This window comes from Labrus mixtus, chromosome 2 (genome assembly GCF_963584025.1).
Source record: "Labrus mixtus chromosome 2, fLabMix1.1, whole genome shotgun sequence".
NCBI lineage: Eukaryota > Metazoa > Chordata > Actinopteri > Labriformes > Labridae > Labrus > Labrus mixtus.
In genome coordinates, this window is record NC_083613.1 from 31,510,931 (window position 1) to 31,522,947 (window position 12,017).

Genomic DNA, 12,017 nt, shown 5'->3' on the forward strand with positions numbered 1-12,017 from the left:
GACATGCACTTGAGCCCCCAAAAAAGTCCAAGTTTGGCTGAAACGTCTGCAACAAATACCTTTGTCTGTTCAATTCTACTACAATTCACTTAGCAGACGCTTTTAACCAAAGCGACGTACATCAGAGAGTAAGTACAACACAAGCAAGGATCTAGAAAAAAGGGAACAATGTCAGTAAAGTAATGTTCAGGCGACTAAGTTCTATAGGAACAGAGGCGCTGCTTGTCAACAGGCAAGGCAGGCAACTGGTTGGGGCGACAGACCAGTAGGGGGCCCCTGAGGGCTCACAAACTTTCAACCACAAAATGTACAAATTTTGCAATGACAGTAGGAAACCTTCTCCAACAGACTGATACAACTCCGCTGTCACAAGGACAGATACAATCTTTCTTCTTTCAGATTTTTCTTACCGAAGGCCATAACTCTGTACAACAGCTCCTCTCATGTGAGCAGAGAACTGTCATCATGATGATATCTGTCTCTCCATACTGTAATGTTAAATTTACAAATTATCCCTGCAGTCATGTTCACTTCATTTGTCTGTCTACTCTCTGTTATATAGTATAGTTTCTGCTTTTAATATGTCTACACTCATGCACTTTAACTTATGTCAATACTGTCCATTTACAACTCTGTTTTTGCACATTTACATTTAATCTTCCATATTTAAGACTAGTAATGCTTAGTTAAATCCTGGTTTTATATATTCACATTCTTAGTTTTGATATTTTTAGTGCTTATTTACTTTGTCTTTAATATTATATTGTGTTTAAATTTGCTAACATTGTGTTTTTTGCTCATATTGTGTGTTTGCATAACCTGCTGCTGTAACGCCACAATTTCCCAGTTTGGGATCAATAAAGTCATTCTATTCTATTCTATTCTAAACCTTCCTAAGGGGGCCCCATCTGACAGCACTCACTCCTTATTATTTTGTTCGCACCAGATAATTATATTGTACGCACAAGATATTTACTTATGAGCACAACATAATTATCTTGTTTTGTTTTAGTAATTATCTAACCTGTGCACACAAATGTATATCTTTTTCGCACAGTCTAATTAACTTGTCAGCACTATTTATTTATATACATATATATATATTTTTATTACTTTTTGGGACTTTCAGGGGCTCCGTAATCTGCTGTATCTGAAGTATATATATATAGTTTTAAATGCAAACAGTTTCGTAAGCAAACTGTTGAATTCCCTATCGGAATTTTGTCCAATAAAGAAAAAAATAAAATAAACGCAGTGTGTCTCCTCCTCCGCCAGGGGGCGCTGTGATTTATCTGCCCCATCCCTTTCACCTAAGCGGGACATTCACAACCTCTTCCGGGTTTCACACAGACTCGCAGAGGCTTGGGATAAATCCATGGATGCAGTATTTTGTGGTTGTTTTATCAAAGTGCGGCTTCCCCGTTGAAGGGAGAAAGTGAAACAGTGCGTGTGAATCTGCGCTCGGAGGCTCAGCTGAACATTTTGTTGTCTCTTCTTCGTGTGTAGCTGAAAACATGTCTGCAGAAGAAGCGGACAAAACAGGCACCGCGGATGCTAGCGCCGGTGATGAGGAGGAGGAATGGCTGTATGGAGGTAACAAAAAGAGGGGGCTTTCCTCAAACACAACTCCTAATGCATGAATTAAACACGTATTAGTGTGTTTTCTGTGTGAATAAACACCAAACCAGAACAACAACACCGCCTGCTTTAGTGATAATGTTACAGTTAGCTCTGAAGCTAAGCTAAAGGTTTGCTATGGACGGCCTTTCGCAGCTGTGTGACGTGACAATAACATGATTTAAACTATCTTTGTGATGTGTTTAGACAGTGGTGACTGTGATTAAACAACCTCTCAGTAGGTGTGTGTGTTTGAAGAGGTTGAACGTGGAGCTGTGGTTGAGTTTGCTCCTGTTGAAATGACTTGTTTTGCATGTTTTCAGATGAGTCTGAGAGCAAAGATGAAGACGAGGAGGTCAAACCAAATGCTGCAAGCGAGTATGTGACTTTGATTTTACACGTGTAGAAACATTGATGTGTGTTTGCTGATTTGGAAAAGTCAGGAGACACCTGTTTACCTGTGAAGGGGGCAGGTGTGAGTGTTCATCTTGAGTGATGAAATGTAAAATATTGCAGAAATATGAAATCAATATTGCACAGTATGAAATGTAAAATATTGCAGAAATATAAAATAATTATTGCATAGTATGAAATGTAAAATATTGCAGAAATATAAAATAAATATTGCACAGTATGAAATGTAAAATATTGCAGAAATATAAAATAATTATTGCACAGTATGAAATGTAAAATATTGCAGAAATATAAAATAATTATTGCACAGTATGAAATATAAAATAAATATTGCACAGTATGAAATGTAAAATATTGCAGGAATAAAAAATAAATATTGCACAGTATGAAATGTAAAATATTGCAGAAATGTAAAATAATTATTGCACAGTATGAAATGTAAAATATTTCAGAAATATAAAATAATTATTGCACAGTATGAAATGTAAAATATTGCAGGAATAAAAAATAAATATTGCACAGTATGAAATGTAAAATATTGCAGAAATATAAAATAAATGTTGCACAGTATGAAATGTAAAATATTGCAGAAATATAAAATAAATATTGCACAGTATTGAATGTAAAATATTCCATAAATATAAAATAAATATTGCACAGTATGAAATGTAAAATATTGCAGAAATATCAAATAAATATTGCACAGTATGAAATGTAAAATATTGCAGAAATATCAAATAAATGTTGCACAGTATGAAATGTAAAATATTGCAGAAATATCAAATAAATATTGCACAGTATTGAATGTAAAATATTCCATAAATATCAAATAAATATTGCACAGTATGAAATGTAAAATATTGCAGAAATATCAAATAAATATTGCACAGTATGAAATGTAAAATATTGCAGAATTATAAAATAAATATTGCGCAGTATGAAATGTAAAATATTCCAGAAATATAAAATAAATATTGCCCAGTATGAAATGTAAGATATTCCAGAAATATAAAATAATTATTGCACAGTATGAAATGTAAAATATTGCAGAAATATAAAATAAATATTGCACAGTATGAGATGTAAAATATTCCATAAATATAAAATAAATATTCCACAGTATGAAATGTAAAATATTCCATAAATATAAAAGAAATATTGCACAGTATGAAATGTAAAATTATTGCAGAAATATAAAATAGATAAATATTGCACAGTATGAAATGTAAAATATTGCAGAAATATAAAATAAATATTCCACAGTATGAAATGTAAAATTATTGCAGAAATATAAAATAGATAAATATGAAATGTAAGATATTCCAGAAATATAAAATAAATATTGCCCAGTATGAAATGTAAGATATTCCAGAAATATAAAATAAATGTTGCACAGTATGAAATGTAAAATATTGCAGAAATATAAAATAAATATTGCACAGTATTGAATGTAAAATATTCCATAAATATAAAATAAATATTGCACAGTATGAAATGTAAAATATTGCAGAAATATAAAATAAATATTGCACAGTATGAAATGTAAAATATTGCAGAATTATAAAATAAATATTGCGCAGTATGAAATGTAAAATATTCCAGAAATATAAAATAAATATTGCCCAGTATGAAATGTAAGATATTCCAGAAATATAAAATAATTATTGCACAGTATGAAATGTAAAATATTGCAGAAATATAAAATAAATATTGCACAGTATGAGATGTAAAATATTCCATAAATATAAAATAAATATTCCACAGTATGAAATGTAAAATATTCCATAAATATAAAAGAAATATTGCACAGTATGAAATGTAAAATTATTGCAGAAATATAAAATAGATAAATATTGCACAGTATGAAATGTAAAATATTGCAGAAATATAAAATAAATATTCCACAGTATGAAATGTAAAATTATTGCAGAAATATAAAATAGATAAATATGAAATGTAAGATATTCCAGAAATATAAAATAAATATTGCCCAGTATGAAATGTAAGATATTCCAGAAATATAAAATAAATATTGCACAGTATGAAATGTAAAATATTGCAGAAATATAAAATAAATATTGCGCAGTATGAAATGTAAAATATTGCAGAAATATAAAATAAATATTCCACAGTATGAAATGTAAAATTATTGCAGAAATATAAAATAGATAAATATTGCACAGTATGAAATGTAAAATATTGAAGGAATAAAAAATAAATATTGCACAGTATGAAATGTAAAATATTGCAGAAATATAAAATAAAATAAACAGATGTTTATTGCCATTTGCACAGGTACAGGACAGTACAGGTACATTGGAATTCTTGTGCATTTCTCCCTGAGTCATCTTCTACAAAAAAATTATATGTAAAAAAGAATATCATCATCAAAAAAAAAATATGTTGCAGCTAAGTGAATTAAAATAAATTGTACACAAGCTATACACTGTATTAAAGCAAATATATAATACAAAAAATAACAAAGGGGAACACTGTACAATGAAATGAAAATATAAATATGTTTTCTTGTCTCTAACTTTCTACATCTCTTATCGCACCTGAGGTTATTGCACACATATTTTTCACATTATATAATTGCACTTTTTTTTGTTTTTAAGGTTAATATTGCACACTTGTATTGCACTGTGAGGTGTGGGGTGAAGTACTTCCTTCCCATCTTAATGTCCTGTGTCTCACAGCAGCAATTATTGTTAATTATTCCAATATTATTGGAGCCAAAAAAAGCTTAATGCGGATTTTTACAAGTTTAGAGAAAACATTTAAAGTAAAGAGCACCTGTAAACAATTCAACACATTTTCTACACGTGTCATTGTTCTTCTCATGTATAATTTATTTTTATTTGTCACTGTCGTTAGGTTTATTTGGTGACTCTAAATTGCCTGTGAGTGTGAGTGTGGCTGGTTGACTGTCTATATGCCATCCCTGTGAATGACTGGATGGATTTTTAAACCCCAAAAACATCTTGTAATCTATCTCTGATGTTTCTTTATCTGCAGTGCACCCGCTGATGCGTCAACAGAAGATGCCACTGAGCACGCTACAGGAAACGGCGTTGCCTCCGAGGTAAATACAATGCATGCTCATGATCATCTACATTCCTCTTACAGGGATGTAACCTCTCCCTTCAAGGACGTCTAACACATGTTGTGTTTTCCCTCCGTGTGTGTGTCAGGCCACAGGGGAAGCAGCAGGTGAGGATGTGGACAGTGACAGCGACAGTGATGATGACGACGATGACGTCCGTGTCACCATCGGAGACATAAAAACTGGCGCGCCACAATACACGTAGGTTCAGAATAACTGATGGTCCTTTTTGAATTGGGTGTCATATTTTTTGTTATGTATGTGACAGCTTCAGGTTAAAGTAGACGATGTGTTTTTAAGTTTTTATTTTCTCTTTCAGAACGTACGGAGCGCCACCCGTCAATCTCAACATAAAGACGGCAGGCTCAAGACCGTATGGACAAGGTGATAAAAACAGCGTCTTCTTTTTGTACTCGTCGGCTAAAAACACCTTGAACACTGGTAATTAACCAAAGACTGCCACAAAGAGATCATAAACTGTAACATGTTTATTTTTAATTGCAGCCAAGCTGAAGGGAGTGGATCTGGACGCCCCTGGAAACATTAACGGCGTTCCAGTGCTGGAGGCCGACATGGAGTCGTTTGAGGAGAAACCCTGGAGGAAGCCAGGTCCGTCCGTGTGTGCAGCTTATAAAATTTAATGTGTTTTATTTTAGGAATGTGCAGTATTTAAAAAAAAAATAATAATAATTCTGTGTTTGTGTTTCTAGGAGCGGATCTGTCTGATTACTTTAACTACGGCTTCAATGAGGACACGTGGAAGGCTTACTGTGAGAAACAGAAGAGGCTGCGCATGGGCCTGGAGGTCTCCACTGTCGGCTCAGTGACGAGCAAGATCACAGTAAGAAGCCACTGTGCTTACCTCTGTCACTGCTTCACATGTTAACCCAAATCTCTTCATAATCATCTTTCTCTTATCAGTTGGTTGGATCAAGTTTCTGTCTTAATTAAAGCTGCGCAGTTTATCACGACTTTATCGTTATCGTGACATGAGCTTGCGCAATAAATACATTGGGGAAAGTCAGATTTTTTTACATGAATTGCTTTAACATGCTTCTTCTTCTTTCTTCTTCTTTTTTAAGGTTCAGCAGGGCAGGACAGGCAATGAGAAGGACATGTCCATTTTACCTGTTCACACCTCCAAGCCAGACTTCACGTCTCCTGTCAACATGTATAAGTCTTCTGTCAGTCAGGTCACCAGGTAACAACCTCTGCTCTCATCTTCACTTCTGTAAACATTTTGTTACACAACACATATGAGCGGTTTCTATTAGAAGTTACGTGTACAAAGACAGGTCGTCACGATGTCAGGTTTTTCAACTTTGATACCATTCCCATAAAAAAGGATACCCGTTTTGATATCACAGTAACAACATTTGAAGTCCTAGCCCCCCAAAATAAGTTACCTTACAATCCGAATCAAGACCGGTCAAGACCACCACTGACTGGCTATTTCTCCACGTCAGTTCTGTGATCAGAAGGACAAAAAACAAACAACTTAAATTCTTTAAGAATTAGATTTTTACCCCCACGGTTACGGCCGCAACCTTCCTGGTGTTACAGTCTAAATGATGACTTTTCAGGGATATTTATGGTCTTGGTCTTGACTCGGTCTCGATCCCTAAATGCTTCGTACTTGTCTAACACCTAATGTGGTCGAAGAATCGAAGTAACGATAGATTTGACAATCTTAGTTCAGGATTCAGAGACAGAGTTAGCTAAATGTTTGCTTCTAATAAGTCTGTTTATGTTGATGTGTCCAACTCTTGATGATTGATGACCCTTGTGAAATCAAAACACACGTTAAGTCACATTTTATTTTGCAGATTTTGTGGAAAATTAACTTTAAAAAATGTGGATGGAAATATGTCTGAAATGTGTCAGAGATTTATGATAAGAGTAAATCTTATAAACATCTAAATCTTAAGAAGCTGGTCTGCGTAGTGCGATAGTTTTAAAGGAAACTGCACAGAGAAAACACCTGGTGGTTTCCAGGTCTACAGGTGTCCCCCTTCACCATCCAATGAGCTGTAAGTGTTTGTGTCTGTCGGGCCGATGTGACTCTCATCTCCTTTAACCTCTGTCCTTTGTTTCCAAATGGTAGGATCTCCCCCCCTCAGTGGCCTGGCCCGCCTATCCAGGACATGTCCTATTATACGTAAGTGGGCGTGGCCTCGTATTGCCTTGTGCGGCGTGTGTGAAAGTGTCTTTTGTGTCAGACGTCGCTCAGCGCGTTGATTTTCTTAAATTTTATTTCCAGGAAGACGAGCGGTACGATCGACGTGATCGGAGGACAGACGGCCACCATCAGCCGGGTTGAAGGGCGCCGCAGACACAACCTAGAGGGCAACAACATCCAGGTACACATTAGGGCGGGGCAATGAATCGCATATTTGATCGTTATGTGAGCTTCAGTCGTCGATAGTCGTTAACAGGAACACGTTGTCAACCTCTCTCCCGTCCGTTGCAGGTGATCTCCGAACAATCAGACTCTGAGCCGACTCCAGCTAAGATACCCACCTTCTTCCCGCCTGGACCCCTCCCTCCAAACATACCCCCGCCCCCTTTCCTCCCACCGCCACCCAACGTCAGCACTGCACCGCCCCTCATCCCCCCGCCCAGTGAGTTTATCCTCATCATACTTCTTTGTCTGTTGTTTTATTTGATTAGAAGCAGCCGTTATAAATCAAACAGTATTTACTGTTCCATGTCTTTCCTCTCGTGCAGGGTTGCCCATTACTGTTCCACCTCCTGGTTTTCCTCCTCCACCTAGTGGGCCCCCTCCCGCTATGATCCCCACTATGGACAGGTAACACACATGTCCACACCTGCACACCGCAGACTGTACGATGTCTGGCAGCTTTAGAGCGTCCACACAAATCAAAGTAACATTTAAGCAGATGCTGTGTTTAATTTGTAGTTCATGATGACAATGATGAAAGAAGGCAGGGGGGCACATATTCTATTTATTGATTTCATGATGTCATTCCCTAGTGCACAAATTCTCTCTCTCTCTCTCTCGCTCTCTCTCTCTCTCTCTCTCTCTAACATGCTTCCTTTGTTCTTTTTCCTCAGTGGCCACCCTGGAGGTTATGACGGACGCTCAGTCCCTCCCTACCCGTTCCCTCAAGGTACAAACCTTTACAACCTAATCTGTTTTTTTTTACCTTAGCAGCACAACAAACGTCAGAACATGTTCTTCAGTCCATTTATTAGATTTGAATGTCGTGATAAAATAGTTACTTAAGTATTTTAGTTTTTTTTTTTTTTAGATTTATTTTTGGGCTTTTTGCCTTTATTTGAAAGGACAGTGGATAGAGTAGGAAATCAGGAGAGAGCAGGGAATGACATGTGGGGAAAGGAGCCACAGGTCGGACTTGAACCCGGCCCGCCCGCTTGGAGGACTATAGCCTCCGTTCATGGGGCGCTACCTAACCGCTAGGTCATCTGCGCCCGCCTTCAATTTGTTTAAAGGAAGAAGTGAGACTTTTTGATCCAGTAGATGTCGCCCTTGAGCACCAGCATAAGACCAAAACAAACTGCTGTTTGGAGACACCTCCGCTTTCCTCCAGAGACACACCTCCAACCCCTCTCCACTTGAAGGAGTTATCAGTTCGAACGCACCATAATTAAGCTGCGGACAAAATTGTCCTTTGCTTGAGCTGCATTGTTGTGTTAGCGTGCTTATATTAGCACACTTTAGTTAGCTTGCAGCTTCATTTTGAACATAAACTGACACAGAATGAGCGTAATCTAAAAACACTTGACAACCAAATAATCAGTGAGTATGTTCTTCTTCTTCTCTCTAGTCCTTGACTAAAACAGCTTTATACACAAGGCCGTCCCGTCCATAAACATGATGTAAACACGGCTCTGACAACAACACAGCCAGCGGGACTCGAGCTTCTCACTCACTGTAGACAGTCATGACTCAGAGATATTTACACAGGATATATTTGATTTCTTCTGTGTTCATGTGTAAAATGTTGCACATTCTTCCTTTAAACATCAACTATTTGCTTTAGAATCTCACATATTGTAAACCTGAGTGTTGACCTGTCACTTTTGTGGAGTGTGAAAGATTTAGTGGCTGTCGGGTTTCCACACAGAAAGGGGGTCGTGCGTTGGAGAAACCTTGGAAACTTACACCAGGTGTAATGCTTCCCTCTTCTTTTCCCGTTCAGGTGGATACCCTCCGCCCATGACTGGAGGTCCTCCTCCCTGGCCGCCCATGATGGACAACTCAAAACCCTGGGAAAACTACTACCGACGAGACGACAACAAGAGAGAAAAGGAGAGAGAGAGGCCACGAGAGAGGACACACGAGCGGGAGAGAGAGAGGGAGCACAGCCCGTCAGCCATGGGCTACACCAGGTGAGGGAGGATACACACATTACATCCATCAGTCAGCATCCTTTAGCTGGATCTGTGATTACTTGATGGGTTCTCAAAGGTTTGATCGGAGAATTATGATGCTCTTTCTTCACTCACTGCGACATCCAAATCAACGAAAGCTTCTTTTCTTTTACTGTTACAGCGAAGAGGAGCGGTATCGTTACCGCGAGTACCAGGAGCGAGCTTACGGAGAGAGACATCGGGACCGGGCCAGCCGGGAGAAAGAGGACAGACACAGAGAGAGGCGGCACCGAGAGAAAGAAGAGGGGCGCCACAAGTCCTCCCGCAGGTACACAAACGCATCGTCCAATCACTTCACCTCTCCTGCACCGTGTGACTGTTTTATCATCGTAGCAAGTGAAGCTCAGCTCGGTCATTTCTTTACCCGTGGTGGCGTTGTGCATGGAGCTGTAGACGGCATGTTAAGAGCTTTAAGGGTCGCATTAATATAATCTGAAGTAACAAGCATAACCACTGTTTAGTCTTTAGTGTTTAAGTTGATCACAGGTGTTGTGAGACTGAAGGAAATGTTAAGCAGGGTTGTCTGCTAACCGTCTGTTTGGGGATGAAACAATAAAATATATGTCATGATACTGGATCCACAATATAATCAATATCATTTTATCACAATTTGATGTGGTAACCAGTGCGCGACTGGTGCACTCTTCGTGCTCTCTTTTTATTTGTTTTGGCTGGCCAGTGTTTTCTTTTGTACTCATTTTAATTTTTACTTTTTTATATATATTTTTTATTAATTTCAAGCTTTCCATCAGTCATACTTACAAGTTTTTATCAACCCAACCATAACATTTAACTTAGTTTCTAGCTACTTTTCAAGAGTGAAATCAGGATCACATGAGATATTTACATTTATAACCTAAGACACAACAGAGAAATCACAATAAATAAAACAATATATATATATATTTATAATTAAATAAATATAGAAACATGTAAATTAATGTCCCATTCATTCATGTTACACAAATCTCGTCCCTTGCGTCCCACCCCCCACCCTCTACCACATTAATACACACTACTACTCAGTCATTCATCCTGTGAATAAATCAAATCAGCATTGATATAAAATAAAATGACCATGTGAAGTCAGGGTGAGCAGATGATGTTTAAATCATGAAACCTGCATGAGACCTGCCATCGTTGTGAACATAAAGGAGCTCCTTCATTCTGCTAGCTCGTGTGTTTTTTTTCCACTCTGTCAGTGACACTGTGACAGTCAGATTTCTGCAGCTTCTTTTTTCATTTCATGCCTCCTGAGACCCCCCCCCCCCCTTCCGCCTGAAAACTTCACGCTGTGAGAGTGTGAATCACAACTCAGGAAGATTTCATGCAAAGGCTATCTTGAAATTTTCCGGATATTCTCAGGAGTGCGTGTGTGAAAAGTGCTGTTGCCGTTCCTTTGTACCTTCTTTATTAACGTCACCTTTTCTCTCTGTCACCCACCCTCTCTCCTTTCCTTTTCATCTTCCCTTCCTGCCCTTTACCCTCCTTATATTCTCCCCCCCCTCCTCGCCTCCCTTTCCCCTTTCCACACGTTCGTCCTTCATGTTTCCATTAGCAGCAGTAGCAGGAGGAGGCATGACAGCGAGGAGGGCGACAGCCACAGGAGACACAAACACAAGAAGAGCAAAAGGAGCAAGGAGGGCAAAGAGGCCAGCGAGGAAATCAGCGCAGACCAAGAGAACCAGGAGGCCATGGAGTAGTGCTCACCCCCCTTTGGTTTCTCCTCCCCTCTGTGTGTGTGTGTGTGTGTGTGTGTGTGTGTCTGCCCCCAAGTCTCTCACCAAGATGAAGATGAAGGAAAGTGACCAACAAAACCAGAGTGTCGCAGAGTGATCGATACTTCTTGTCACTCTCCTGTCAATCCATCTCAATACTCCACCCTGTTGTCGTTCATCCTCACCATCACTGCAGACGGAGGGCGGGTGAGAGGAGGAGGAGAGGAGGTGGTGAAGGAAGGCTGAGTTTGTCCTTTGTACTCTCCATCACTGGCTGACATGTGACAGGGCATCGGTCAGTCTTTATCCTCTCCCCTCGACCCCTCCGCTCACAGCTGCAGCCATTACGTTCCGCTCAGAGAGATTTCTCCCTCTTCAGTCGAGGCGATCAGCAGATTTAGATCTCTTCCTGTTATTTGTTTGTCCTTTTGTTCTTGTCCTGTAAGAAGACGTAAGAGAGCTCTCAGTTTAAGTTCCAATTAAAAAAAAAACACTTTTGATAAGATCTGTTTTGTCTTTCATTGGGATGAATATTTGAGAAGCATTTATTGAATGTCCTCTCGTTTATCTTTCACAGAAATTAGTCTCTCCAGAAAGAGTTCAGAATGTCCACTGAGGCGTTTTCCTCCTACTCACAGTGATGATGAGGAAAAATAGCCTGTGAGTGGTGGTCTTCAATATCTTGATTTAAAATCTGGAGTCCGCCCGGTCTGAGACTGAGGCAAGACTGAGTGAAAAATGTTTCA

At 38.5% G+C, this 12,017-nt stretch overlaps 1 protein-coding gene across 4 annotated transcripts; it reads left to right on the forward strand.

The window, feature by feature from the left end:
* Nucleotides 1-1,317: 1,317 nt before the first annotated feature.
* Nucleotides 1,318-11,776, forward strand: fip1l1b (FIP1 like 1b (S. cerevisiae)). Of its 4 annotated transcripts, none has more exons than XM_061061609.1 (16): nt 1,318-1,593; nt 1,941-1,995; nt 5,050-5,116; nt 5,226-5,338; nt 5,457-5,521; nt 5,642-5,746; nt 5,848-5,978; nt 6,220-6,338; nt 7,242-7,295; nt 7,398-7,497; nt 7,608-7,758; nt 7,832-7,946; nt 8,213-8,268; nt 9,322-9,511; nt 9,675-9,821; nt 11,112-11,776. In XM_061061609.1, exons 1-16 carry the CDS (start codon nt 1,515-1,517, stop codon nt 11,254-11,256), a joined length of 1,692 nt encoding a protein of 563 aa, XP_060917592.1. In that variant the 5' UTR covers nt 1,318-1,514; the 3' UTR covers nt 11,257-11,776. The 4 variants fall into 4 exon arrangements, with proteins under 4 accessions (XP_060917592.1, XP_060917608.1, XP_060917601.1 ...); XM_061061625.1 differs by having other exon boundaries at nt 7,865-7,946; XM_061061618.1 differs by having other exon boundaries at nt 1,319-1,593; nt 11,115-11,776.
* Nucleotides 11,777-12,017: the final 241 nt, after the last annotated feature.

Coding starts and splice junctions, on each gene's coding strand:
- fip1l1b (XM_061061609.1), top strand. CDS start 1,515: ATGTCTGCAGAAGAAGCGGACAAAACAGGCACCGCGGATGCTAGCGCC. Junction 5,339..5,456: donor ACTGGCGCGCCACAATACAC/GTAGGTTCAGAA, acceptor TTTCTCTTTCAG/AACGTACGGAGCGCCACCCG. Junction 5,979..6,219: donor CAGTGACGAGCAAGATCACA/GTAAGAAGCCAC, acceptor TTCTTTTTTAAG/GTTCAGCAGGGCAGGACAGG.